The 12,579-nt window shown below is 39.4% G+C and overlaps 1 protein-coding gene across 1 annotated transcript in view; it reads left to right on the forward strand.

Moving 5' to 3' along the window:
* Nucleotides 1-384: 384 nt before the first annotated feature.
* Nucleotides 385-12,579, forward strand: part of TFDP2 (transcription factor Dp-2) — a 53,442-nt gene continuing 41,247 nt past the window's right edge. Inside the window, exons 1-2 of the mRNA XM_072407663.1 lie at nt 385-519; nt 11,161-11,216. Coding sequence (XP_072263764.1) covers nt 11,214-11,216 — 3 coding nt within the window. The 5' untranslated portion in view covers nt 385-519; nt 11,161-11,213. The remainder of the gene's footprint in view (nt 520-11,160; nt 11,217-12,579) is intronic.

Below are 12,579 nucleotides of genomic sequence, written 5' to 3' on the forward strand. Positions count from 1 at the left end.
TGCAATATGTGTAGGTATATATGTATATATATATATGTTAGTGTGTGTATGTATGTATGTATATATAAATATATATATATATATATATATAGGCTATAAGTGAATATGCCACTTCATACAGTTTATATATATATACATACATACAATATGTATGTATGTATATATATATATATATTTTTTTTTTAATATACAGTCTATAAATGAATATATGACTTTATAGAGAGAGGTTACAATATATATTTATTAATATTTATATATGAGGGTCATGAAGCAACAGGCAGAAGAAACAAGCTGGGCTCAGCCTGCTCCTCTGTATCTTCAACAGCTTCTCTTTCTCTCACACACCATTGTAGTGTGGAATGTTTAGCAGCTGCCAGCCCTGAGCTGTGACTGCTTGTTGGATGAGCTCTGCGCTCGGCTGCTCATGCCTGCCTCATTTTCAAGTTTTCAGGGTATGGTAACAAAGAGTGTCTCCAGTAGTGAGCTGTGACTAGTGAGCCAGTCGTGTCCTGTATCCAGGTAAGTGTCTACATCAGGGTCACCCCCTTGCATTTCCCTGCTCATCTGCTTCCCCAGGTTCTGTGCATTTCCCAGGCTCTGATCCAGACACAATGCACTAATTTCCTGCAGCATGCTCTACAGTAGGGGGAGGGTCATGCACTGGTTTATTTATAAAAAAATTCACTGTTTTCCATTTTAGACTAAATTAGGACTTTTTTTTTTCCTTGGTCTGACCAGTCTCCATTGCTTATGTCTTTGATTGGTATGTAAACACTGCTGTGCACTAAGACATTGCTGGGGATCAACATGTTTTATTTTATTTTTATTTCTAGCTGACACATTGCACTAATCATGCTGCTGCTTTCTGGTGAAGTTCTGCAGAGGATACAATGAGTGTGAAAGTCATGGATTGCTTGTATCTGTAGTAGATGAGCATGCATTGCAGTTTGGGAAAGTTAGGAAAGCTTGATGGTGATATGTGCTGTGATCATATAGGCATGGATGGCTTTACTGGTTATTGTTCAATGTCAGTGTGCAGGCTGTATCAGCATGGCCTGCTACAGGTTATGGTAGGGACAGATACCACCAGATCAGATCTGCTCATGGAAAATCCCCTAGGATTGGTCTGCCTTGGTTACTTTCATTTTTCCCTAATGAATTTGCTGTTGTGCTTTATAATCTGTGTGGGTGATAGGATGAGCAAGCATGGGGAATGTACTCAGAACATTCTGCTGCCCTGGTAGTTATTTCAATATATAATGTAAAAGGGAAAAAAAGTTACTGATTTGTAATAAAATTACTTTTTATATATGGTCTTGGAGCTTGTATGAATGGGGGATTTAAAGTTTAACCCAATCAGTGCCATGGGATGAGCAGACAGCTGCCTGGCAGGGAAGAGGTTAAGTGGGGGCTTGGGTTCCCATTTGTTCCATGTAGCCTGCTTCCTGGGTCAGACTGTCTCCAGGGACCACATGCAGCTCAGTGGGACAGTCACTGTGAAAAGAGCCAAGTGTCAGCTGTATGCTAATGTAGAGGACAGCATTGTCTGCTCCTGGAGAGGAGGGGACATTCCACTGGTCTTCAGGAACAGACCTACATCCAGCACTGCTGCCTGCAATGAGTGGGGGAGGCATTGCTTGCTACAGGACCAATATTAGTGGGGGTGGCTGCAAGATGCTCAGGATCTGTGCAATGTGGACAGGAGCAAAAATGATATGTGTATGGGTATACTATATATATATATATTTGTAGCTTTAAAGATCAATATACTCTGCTTCACTAGGACAAATTCAAAATATTGTGAAACATGTTGAGTAAAAGTTTAGCTGTTGCAACCTGTGAAGTCAAAATATTTATATATATTTTTTGGCCATGTATTATTGGAGAATTTTCCCCTCACTTCCTGTCTTCTAAACAAAACGGGAAGTAGGATTAAAATCTTTCCAAGATAGGAAGATGCCCTCACAGGTGTCACTATACCATCTTCTTGTGACAACTTTTAGAATTTTTTTTAGGATATATAGAGTGAATCTTCCTAAAGGGCAACAAAAAGACAGGCATTCTGACCAGTGCTTAATCTTTCCAAAACAAAGTTCTGGATGTAGATGTATTTTAATAAAGTGAATTTTGGATAGGTTAATGTAAGCAGGTACAGCATGGCACTTTTCCAGTTATGGAATCGTCATTAAATTTTAATGAGTTTTTGGAACATATTTACTTTCTAGCAGAAAGAAGAGGTCAGAATTGCACATTTGCATGCTTGCTTTCAGCCAGTGACCTAAACTGACGAGACATTTGAGGACAGCCGGCCACATACAAATAACCTTTTGGCCAATCGTCTTTCACCCGTGGAGGCTTGGCTGAGGTCATAAAGGTGGCCAACGGTCCAAACATTCCTTGATCTGATTGACAGCTTGATTGGGTGAATGTTCTCTAAAGTCTGTAGGCACCATTAGAAGGGTTTGTTGGTGCCAGCTTAAACGATAAAATGATCCTGCAAAGCCATTGAGCAAGGTACAAAATATAAAAACCAGCAGACCTCATACAGATAACTATTTCATTATTTTTGTTTTTATTCTGTTTGTAAATGAAATGCTTTTTAAGGCAACTTAAGATTGATCTATATAGCATGGTGGTCTGTGACCTAGAGATGTGCAAGGATATGATGTCCTGACTATTAGAGGAGAACAAGGAGATCCATGAATCCACCTTCCCTCCAGGTGTATTACTGGGCAACCTGAATAAATCACAATTGTGGCATCGGTTCTTGTTTCCCCAGAGGCGTGAAACTGACAGTGCCATGCTGATCAGCCTTTCACCCTACAATCTGCCTTCCAGGGAGGACCTGACCCCACGCCTGCATGCATTCATTAGATGAAACACATGGTGAATATTTCCATGCACAGCCTTGTAGTAAAGTGCCACCTAGAGGCTGCCTGGATAGACTGACAACCTTTCAGGACCAAATCAGCTGTATGATCAATTCTAGAATTAAAATACCGGTATATAGCTAGGTTAGGGTTAATCTGTAGGTGATTGGCCTGGGTATGGTGCACAACAGCTGTCTAAACCTTCCAGTATTCACTAAAGTATCAGAAGAGTGGGAAGAAGTATTTGTGTGCTGACTGCATCTGCACCTGTTAATGGGGGTTTCTGCTTCTGATTTCTGACACCTTCTGGAAGTTTAGTAGGGATGATAAATATCTGGATTGGGCGATTCATATGCATCAGCAAAATTGTAAAAGGGGAATTCCAAAAACTCTGTCTGTCACTAAAGTTCTTAAAGGGGAGTTCCAGATTCACCATGTTTTATAAGACAAAGCCAAATTCTGCTAGAAGTAAATTAAAAGGTTTTCTTGCTGTTTTGGGTACAGAGAGGCTCTGTTGCTATCTTAGTATTGCTGCCTATGACTCTATTGATTTTCTTTCTCTTTTTGTCCCGATTACCACTTGTCAACAGGACAGGATGTAAAGGTTACAGAGGTTCCCTTGTGTTCTCGTTGGAGTGATTTCACCTTTCTTACTATCCTTTTGGCTGCCAAGAAGTGATTAGAAATCTCACCAAAATTTCTGGCAGAGCATCCTACATTTCTTTACTGGATGCATTTGCTATTGAATTGCAAATCAGAGCCCATGTGTTTTTTTTATCTGAAATTGTAAAACACTCCATTGTTTTATTTTTCCCATACTGTCATTACAAATCCAAAAGAGACTTTCCGAACCTACTCGAGAGCTATTCTAAAACAAATTGCTAAAAACAATTATGCTGGCTATTAGGTTGTCATAACTTAAAGCTGTGTAGGCTCAGACCACCCAGAGTGCCCATGCTGACCCCATCTATGAAAAAAGTGAGTATCAGAGTTGGACCACTTTTTCTTTTTGATGACGTGGATGGCTGGGCGCATAATTTACCTGGAAAAAAGATGGCAGCAGGATGCACTATGGGAAGAAGACAGGGCAGAGGATGGAGTGGAATTTAAAAGATCTGCTGTAAAAACCGTGGTGCCAAATACTGCAGGACACCTTCAGAGGTCTTGTGGAGTCCATGGCTTGGTGGAACAGAGCTTTCTGGTGGCACAAGGGACACCTACACAGTATAATGCTAAGTACACATTTGTAATTACTGCTGCATTGGTGGTCGTTAGCAGACGATCATTAGTAACCCAACACTGCGGACCCATAATGACTTGTTTATGGTGGTTGGAGACTCCTGTACAAACTCTAGATTTTTGCTCAAGTCAATCATAAATGATTGTTTCTGGCGACACATTTCTAGATTGTACAGACCCTTAGGCAGGGATGTTTAAGCCAATCTTCAAATACATAGACTGTTTTATCTTTTAAGAATCATACTCGAGTCCAGTCAGCATTTCCCAGCACAGGAACCTCATCTCCAACATGTCACTCTCTTCCAGTACTTTGATTGATTATTGGTCTGTGACAAATCAGACCTCTCAGCTATGCCTTACACTTGTTTGGTTCACACTACCCACCCATCTCTAAGATAATCATGCTGTAAGCTGTGTGTGAAGGGGGTAAACTCATTTAGGCTGATTGATTAAACATGACAGCCTGAAGCCAGCAGGAACTGGCACATTTTTGTTTTTAAAGGCCAATAGGCATAAATTACAGGCTGGTTTATGTAAATGTCATGGAAGAATATTTATCAGTGCAGAAGATGTTTAAAATAAGGATGACCCTGTTCTTGGTATTCTCTCATGGATAAAAGTATCTCTATGCAAAGTACTCACCTGATTCCACTTAATGGACCCTAATGTGCCATGGTTCTACCATTGCAGGGTATATCATGAACTGCTTTTGAAAGTTACATTGATGCAGAACTACATCCCCCATCAAGTCCTCCTCTTGTCAGGAAGTTGCTGTGAAAATATAGGAACTAGAATTCCTGGAATTGGTGGGAGCTGTCATTTCTGTTAGGCTTATGTAGAGGTTGTTTCTGTATGAATCTGAAACCTGGGTCAAAGGAAAACTTATGGTTATTGCTTAAGGCAAGCAGTCATATTTTAATTTTCTTATCTATGATGGGACAACGAATCTTAGAATCTCAATGTCAAGAGAACTTTTTTTGGTAATCTGGACCCTTAATACGTGTGCCCAGATTATGGCCATTAAATATTCAAATATCATTTACAGGCAGCTAACAAGCTTTAAAACAAGCCATCCCTGGCATCTCTAGTTGATTTTATTGTAAGGTTTTCCATTTCCAATGGGCTTGATGGCATCTCACAGGCTGGAGCTGCTGATCACTCTCCCGTTCATCTGATGAGTGTTTGTCGAATGCAGCTCCTCCTCTATAGTGCCAGATTCTGCTTACTGATGGCGTTTAAACATGGAATGAATTTCTTCACAATGCCAACGGATACAGAGATTAATGATAACTTGTTTTAAACTGATTTACTACACTTGTATACAATTTTTTACTTTGCATTATTTTGACATTTTTTTAGTTAGTTCTATCTTTTATTTATTTGTTTCTTTTTTTATAGTCATGGAAAAACCTTCTCTGTTTTGCTGCCATTTGTAAATTATACCTGTACCTGTGCATTTGGAGTTGATATGGTTGCTTGTAATTCAACTTGGGCAAATGGGAAAAAAAGGTGACAATGCTGCAGTTAAACTGAGTAAGCATTTTTGTTCTGCCACAATGCAAGTGTGAAACAGCTGTAAAAAACATGTGGTTTAACTTTTTGACAGTGCAGCAATATGTTTACTAGTATATTTGGTTTAGGTACAATGTAATATAACCACCCAACACCATGGGTGTGTGCCAGTGCCTGCATGACATGAACTCTTGTTTGTAGGGGGCCCAAAGTAGAGCAGATGTGTTTCTAGGCATTCACATATATCAGTGGAGTATATGCTTTTCATCTGCCTTGTTAAGTTTTTATTTTGCAATAAATAGAAACTAGACAAAAACATAAAAAGTGGTTAACTTCAGTAAAAACCTCATGTTAGGGGTAACCAAAACAAAATGGGTGATAAAGCTGATTACCTTACCTGTAAAAGTCAGGTTTGGCCCAGCCTTCGTTTTTATCTTTTTATTATTAATAATAGTATTTATAAAGCGCCAACTTATTATGCAGCGCTGTACAATAAATAGGGTCTGCATCTTCCTATCTGTTGACCCTATTGGTCAGTGAGGACACTCCTCACAATAAAGCACCAATAATGAACCTCAGGAGGCCAAGATCCACTGTACATAAAATGCATAGGTGTAAAATTTGGGCCACCTTTTATCCCTGGATCTGCTGGTCATACAGCTTTCAGTGAAGGCAGTTTCTGATCATGCAGCATTTGATCATATAGTCCAATGTTTCTCAACCAGGGTTCTGTGAAATCCCAGGGTTCCTCCAAAGATGTGTGATTCTAAGGTCCGGTTCAGTGACACTAACTAGTTCTGGGTAGCTAGAAATACAAATTAATTTGCAGTTGAATCATTTTTTTATCAATTCAGATTTTTGGTTTAAAATGTTATATTTAATTTTAAACGCAGCTTATGTTGGTACAAAAACCTGTTTTGATATTGACCTCCTGTATTCCCCTCTATTTTAGCAGCATATTAGACAAGGGCCACTTTATAGTTATATGGAAAATTCACTTTGGATGGTGATTGAAAGCTGAAAAGCAGCAGCTTCCATTGCTGTGCCAAAGGGAGGTGGTAAAGTTCTCCCTGGCAGTGGATTGAGTCATGCCCACCTAAAAAAAAAAATAGTTTTGGCTACAGTTTTGTTAAAATATGCATAACTGGAATTCAAGGGGATTTTGGAATTAATCGGAAGGCTGATTTGTGCTTAATCCACTCCTAGACTGCTATGTGTATAGGGGGACTTAACATACCCAGACATAGGATGTATTCTTTTTATATTGGTAAACTGAGGTAGAGGTGCGGAAGGCAGGAGAGTGTGAGGGAGTGAATCCCCTTCATGAGCCCTTAAATTGAATATGTGCTTTGCCCAGTAAGGTTGGTGTTTTTACATGGGGTGGGGAGAGGGTCATTCCGACCATATGTAAACACCAGTGCTGTGTGAAAGGGAGGGGGGAGAAATCATTGCCCCCTCATCTGGAAGCCCCAGGTATTTTTTTTCATTGTATGTGCAGCCAGTCTGGTCACCATGAAATTAATTTTTTCCCCACAACAAGTTCATTGTTGGCAATATACCCCTTATAAAAAGTATTGGAAAGAAATTTGAAATGTAAGGGTTTTAATTAAGCTATCTCTTGAGCATTATTACTATTTTGAAAGGTTATTATAATTGAAAGACACATAATATTTGCATATGACCCACGTTACATTTCATCTTGGCATTAGTTTTGTAGTTAGCTTGTAGCAGGCCAGAAAATGGGTAAAGCAAGGTGTGCCATTGTGGGAAATAGGTCAGGCATGTTCTGTAAATGTATGACATTTCCATGTTTAATATAAGCTAGGGTCAGTTTACTGTAGATCAGTTAAATTAGCCATTTCCAAGCACTACACATAGTGTGTTTTTTTTATAAGGGGCTGTACAGCACCATGTGGCCCACCAAGATGTTTATTAGTACCAGTGATGGTGGTCTTAATGAAATATAGAATGTGAATCTTCCCAGTGGGAAAGTAATGGAAATCTAATCTAGTTCCTCCTTACTGTATCCCCCCAAAAAATGATTTGATATGATTTAGAGAGAAATGGAAACGTGCAACCATGCCCAAAAATGTGGAGGGGAAATGACTAGGCAGCTTTTTGTCTTTAGGCTCAATGTAGTCCACCTTTCCATAACTTGGTGGGGTGGTGATCAAGAAGCAGAAAAAGAGAAGAAGCACAAATCCACAGAAAGAAACTGATTAAAAAGCAGGGAGGTGGTTGCCTTACAGGTCCTCAGGTATAGTTTTCCCTCCAGCAAGAGGTGCTGTAAGCAGTTCAGTTGTGACCAAATCTTACTCCAAATCTCATGAGACTAACAGTCAGTTGCATTATTTCAGAGTAGGTTCAGGGTATACTTTCAGAAAGTTGGCATTGTAAGCATTTAACATTTAAACGTCTATACAAACTACACAGTTTTGTCCCGGGCCAACAGGTCATTTATTGTTCCAAATTCTAAGGCTAGGTATTTGCCAGGGAAGGTCCTGCCATGACTGTGGGTGGATGGAAATATTAAGGAGAAGGCACAGTTCTATGTAATGTGGCTGTATGCTGGTGTTCGGTTGGCTGGACACTAGAGGTTTGTATGGAAAAGTAAGCTTGCATAATTGGCTGTCAGTGAGGAAGAAGCAAATGCATCTTTTCTTCCACACTCTAATTATACCCTCTGACAAGGCAGACCTAAATTGCAGTTTGTATTTGCTGTAGAGCCAACTTCCAGGGTGCTGTCTTCTACCATAATGTCCTGATTGCATTTTCCTGCAGTTTAATGTATGAAGAACTGTACAGCTTAGTTGAATGTGTTGCGGCATAATGTCCAATGCATCCCCTGGACAAATTACATTACTGTAATATAGGAAGAGGATTAAAAAAAGTCACAGAGCATAAATGGTGATACCTAAAGGCACCTTTTAACTGTACTATTTTCTGCATCACAATGGAGAGTTTACCACAACTCAATGCTTGTAGTGTAATTGGTTGAAGACCCAGACCATTGCTTTCTGTGTTGAGCAGCAATCTGGCTCTTCAGTTTGCCAGTTACCTTTTGGTGATGTTGGATTTGAAATAGTTGTAATAGATGTTGAATACACATTGAGATATCACCGGCTATCATTTTCATTGTAAAGTGTAGTTGAAGTATGGACTTACAAGGACAGAAGGAAGTAGTATGACCCCCTCCTTCCCCTGGAAACCCAGGGTGCTAAGAAAGTTTGGTGCATGGTATTGAGAAGGGAAGTGTAGGTAAAAGATGTTTGTGAGGCGTTGCCGGTGTGGTGGATTAATGGTGCCTCTGCAGGGAGCTACCAGATGGCAGATCATAGCAGCAGAGGTCATGCAGAGGGGCTGGTGATGTGGGCCACCTATCTGGAGAACACCTGTCTATGTCATGTCTATGTAAGCTGCAGTAGAATCTGGAAGGTAGGAAGGTGGTGTGGACTCGTGAGAGGACAAATTAGAAGGTTGTGTCCTTTTACAGCCTGCACCATATTAGGTGGTGTATAGTCCATAGAAGCCTCCCTTCAGGCCTACAAGTAGAAAGATTTTGAAGGTAATACCCCAACACTCTGCACACTGGCATCACCCTGTCACTCAATACCACTACTTTTAAACCCCCTAACAGCACAGTCACTGTACCCCCTATACCCCATGCACTGCACCTTTATGCCAATGCATACTCCAGAGCTGCTCCCCTTTTCCTTGCTTCCCTTTGTCACCTTGGCAGGGATATGCAAAGAGGATGAGAGGTGGATCTTGGAGTTCCTGGCTTCTCTGCCCACGTCTTTCTCCATCTGGTAACATCATTACCTCCCTAGTGCAGACTATAGAAGCAAGTCAATTCTCTGTAAACATTGACTATTCTCCCAGGGAGGAATGTCCATGAGAAGCCAATATTCAAGATGCCCATCATTCCCCTTCCAGTGCAGCCATCATTTATTAGACGTCCAATATCAAATTTATTGTTTATTTCTATTACTTTTAAAGTAAGTTTTATTTAAAATACAGCACCATTTTCTATGACTCTCACTATAAATCTATCAAACCTTTTTAATATTGCTTTGAACATACAGGGCCTGATTTATGAAAGCTCACCAAGGCAGGAGAGAATACACTTTCACCAGTGAAACTGAGTGACCCAGCAAACCTGGAATGGATTTCTTTAAAGTCATTTGCTATTTGCTAGCAAATGTTTTAAATCCTGGACCAGATCCATACCAGGCTTCTTATCTCTAAATGGGGAGAAAAAGTTTGAAAACAAACCTCCGTTTTATTTTTTTGTATTCTTTTACAGTAAGGACTTAAGAGGAATATATGATGTTCTGGCATCTCTACTTCTGTGGGAATGTTGGCAAAGCGAAAAAGACCTCATTCACATATATTACCAGAACAGTGCCTGCTTTTTGAATTACTACCTAAGGCTTGTTTAACATCTACTAATTCCAAAGGCAATATTGTAATTACAATTATAATTGTAGCATTTTATCTTACAAAATTTCCTGAAATATTGATTTTGAAGATTGCATAAGCACAAATAGTCTTTGCCAATGGAGAACTTCTGAGACCTCATTTAGTGGAAGTTTAATATACTAGAGGCCCAACAGAAAAAGCAAGAGGTCTGCATGAGACCAAAAATTGCTTTGATGTGCATCTGTGACCATACCTAGAATGATGTGTATATCTGTAAGCATGATTTATGTAGAAGCGGTCATTATAGCTACTGATTGACTGGTCAGCTACATATTCCCACAGAACAGACAGGGCTAGCATTCACATTCTATCATCCTCAGACCCGGTGGCGACACTCACTCTTCTTAAGGGAGGTGTTCATTTCAAAGGCTTATACTTCTCTCTTTTTTTTCTCTTGCATAGCACACTGTAATAATATGATGGTTGATAGTAGAGCAGTTGGATGACCTGATCAGTATATTGCTGCTCCTTCACTGTCAAATCACAAGCTGGGGTTGGAGATGACCAGGTATTATGTATTATGAGATGTGGGTATTGTTTACCTACAGAGATAAAATGCAGTCACCGCCTTGGTTGTGTTGTGTAAATTTCGGTACTGAATTAACTAAAAATCAAAATATCTGCCAAGCTAAAACCACTCCCATATATGTCTTTAAACTTTGTGCCTAACTATTTGCCTTAAGTTTAGCTTTAGGTTTAATTGCCTCCTACACTGTTAGTGCCCAGCTTTCCACTGATATCTGTTGCATGCAGATCATTCATTTACTTTGGGCGTAGTGAAAATGAAAGTCGAACCGTAAGAAGCCTGATCATTCTGAAACTGAGGTTTGAACTGGTAACCCACGCCTAAAGATCAAACTCGCCCTATATGGTAGGAAATGCAGAATAAGCCATTAAGCTTGCAAAAGGTTTGTGTAACTCATCTCTATGGTGAATGCATTCCAGTGCCTTACCTTGGTCATTGTCATTTTGTCTAGGTGTTATGAAGTATAGCTTATTTTTATTTAACAACCCCACTGCTGAGACACTGTAACCTTCTATATCTGTCCTCTCTCAGGGCTGGATGACTAAATAACAGCATTCCTGGACTTCTTCTCTGCCGAGCTCCAAATGGTGAGTAGATGATTCATCTCCTGTATAAATGATATGATTATTTGATTAGGAAAATGAGAGCAATATGAAAAGTGCAATCTACTTCAACCAGTTGCAATACTTTTACAGGTTCTGATGCTGTAAAATAAAATAATTCATAATGCATCCGTTTTTCCCTTTTGCATGATACCTTCATCATTTCTATTTGCAAAGAGCTATTAATAAACAGTTTTTTTAGAGCGCCTACATGTTACCCAGCGCTGTACATTAACTAGGGGTTGCAAATGACAGACAGACACAGGATGAGAGGACCCTGTTCTTAAGAGCTTACAGTCTGGAGGATCAGTCATTAAACCTACCAGAAATGCCAACTACTACTGCAATGTATAATCCCTATATACTTTGCTGGGGAGCATGATCCCATGCTTAGCAGTCATAAACTGGACAGTCTTCCAACTTTTGGAGAGACAAAGTATGCATAGTATATTTTGGCACCCAATAGAGGAACCCCTAAACACGTTTCAGGTCTCAGGGAACCCCTTCTAAAATTGGTGAGGAAAAAAGACCAATAATTTGGTGCCTAGTGGAATAATTCCCCCCCCCCTTACAGTGCTGGCTAGAATACTACTTTTACGGACAACCTTCAAAGACTTTATAAACAATTATTTAGAATGGCTGCAAAAGAGTAACATCTATGGTGTATTGTAGAACTAAGGAGAATACAAGGTCAAAGTACATGATTGCTTCTTGCAAAAGTGAAACATGAACAATTTGTAGGTCTTAACTGCTGAGAGAATTCAACAATGAACAACAAAAGGAAGAAATGAAGCAAGCAGGAAAATGAATGGTCATCTGCAATAGGAGCTAGCAGTTATTTTTACCCCACTGTATAAATAAACATAAAAAACTATATATAATAAAACAAATAACATATAAATATAAAATGAATAATATTTGTTTTCCTGAATTCAGAAAACAACTTACATATAGCATAGCACATGAGCTGGCGCTGGTGTAATTATTATGCAGAATATCTGACATTCGGCAAGAGAATTTAGGTGGAGAATCTTCCAGGTCCATGTGTTTTAAAAATCATTGACTGAATCGCTATCAGAATCTTGCTGAATGTTAGACTCCCAAACATTGAATCTTTGTTTTGTGCTCCTTCATGGACAGTACTGCTTACACCAAAAAGTGAATTGCACAGATGTATGTTTTGTTTTTTTTACTTGTTCAGACTTAATTAGTTTTTTATGTTTGGGCAAAAATGTGGTTACATATAGGCCCTGCAGTGTTAGTAAAGGATATTGTGCTGCTACTGACCAAGGGGCATTGCCTATCTGACTCCAACATTTAGATATTCATCATTGCAGCTATATAGGAA

The sequence above is a fragment of the Pyxicephalus adspersus genome, chromosome 4 (genome assembly GCF_032062135.1).
Source record: "Pyxicephalus adspersus chromosome 4, UCB_Pads_2.0, whole genome shotgun sequence".
Classification (NCBI taxonomy): domain Eukaryota; kingdom Metazoa; phylum Chordata; class Amphibia; order Anura; family Pyxicephalidae; genus Pyxicephalus; species Pyxicephalus adspersus.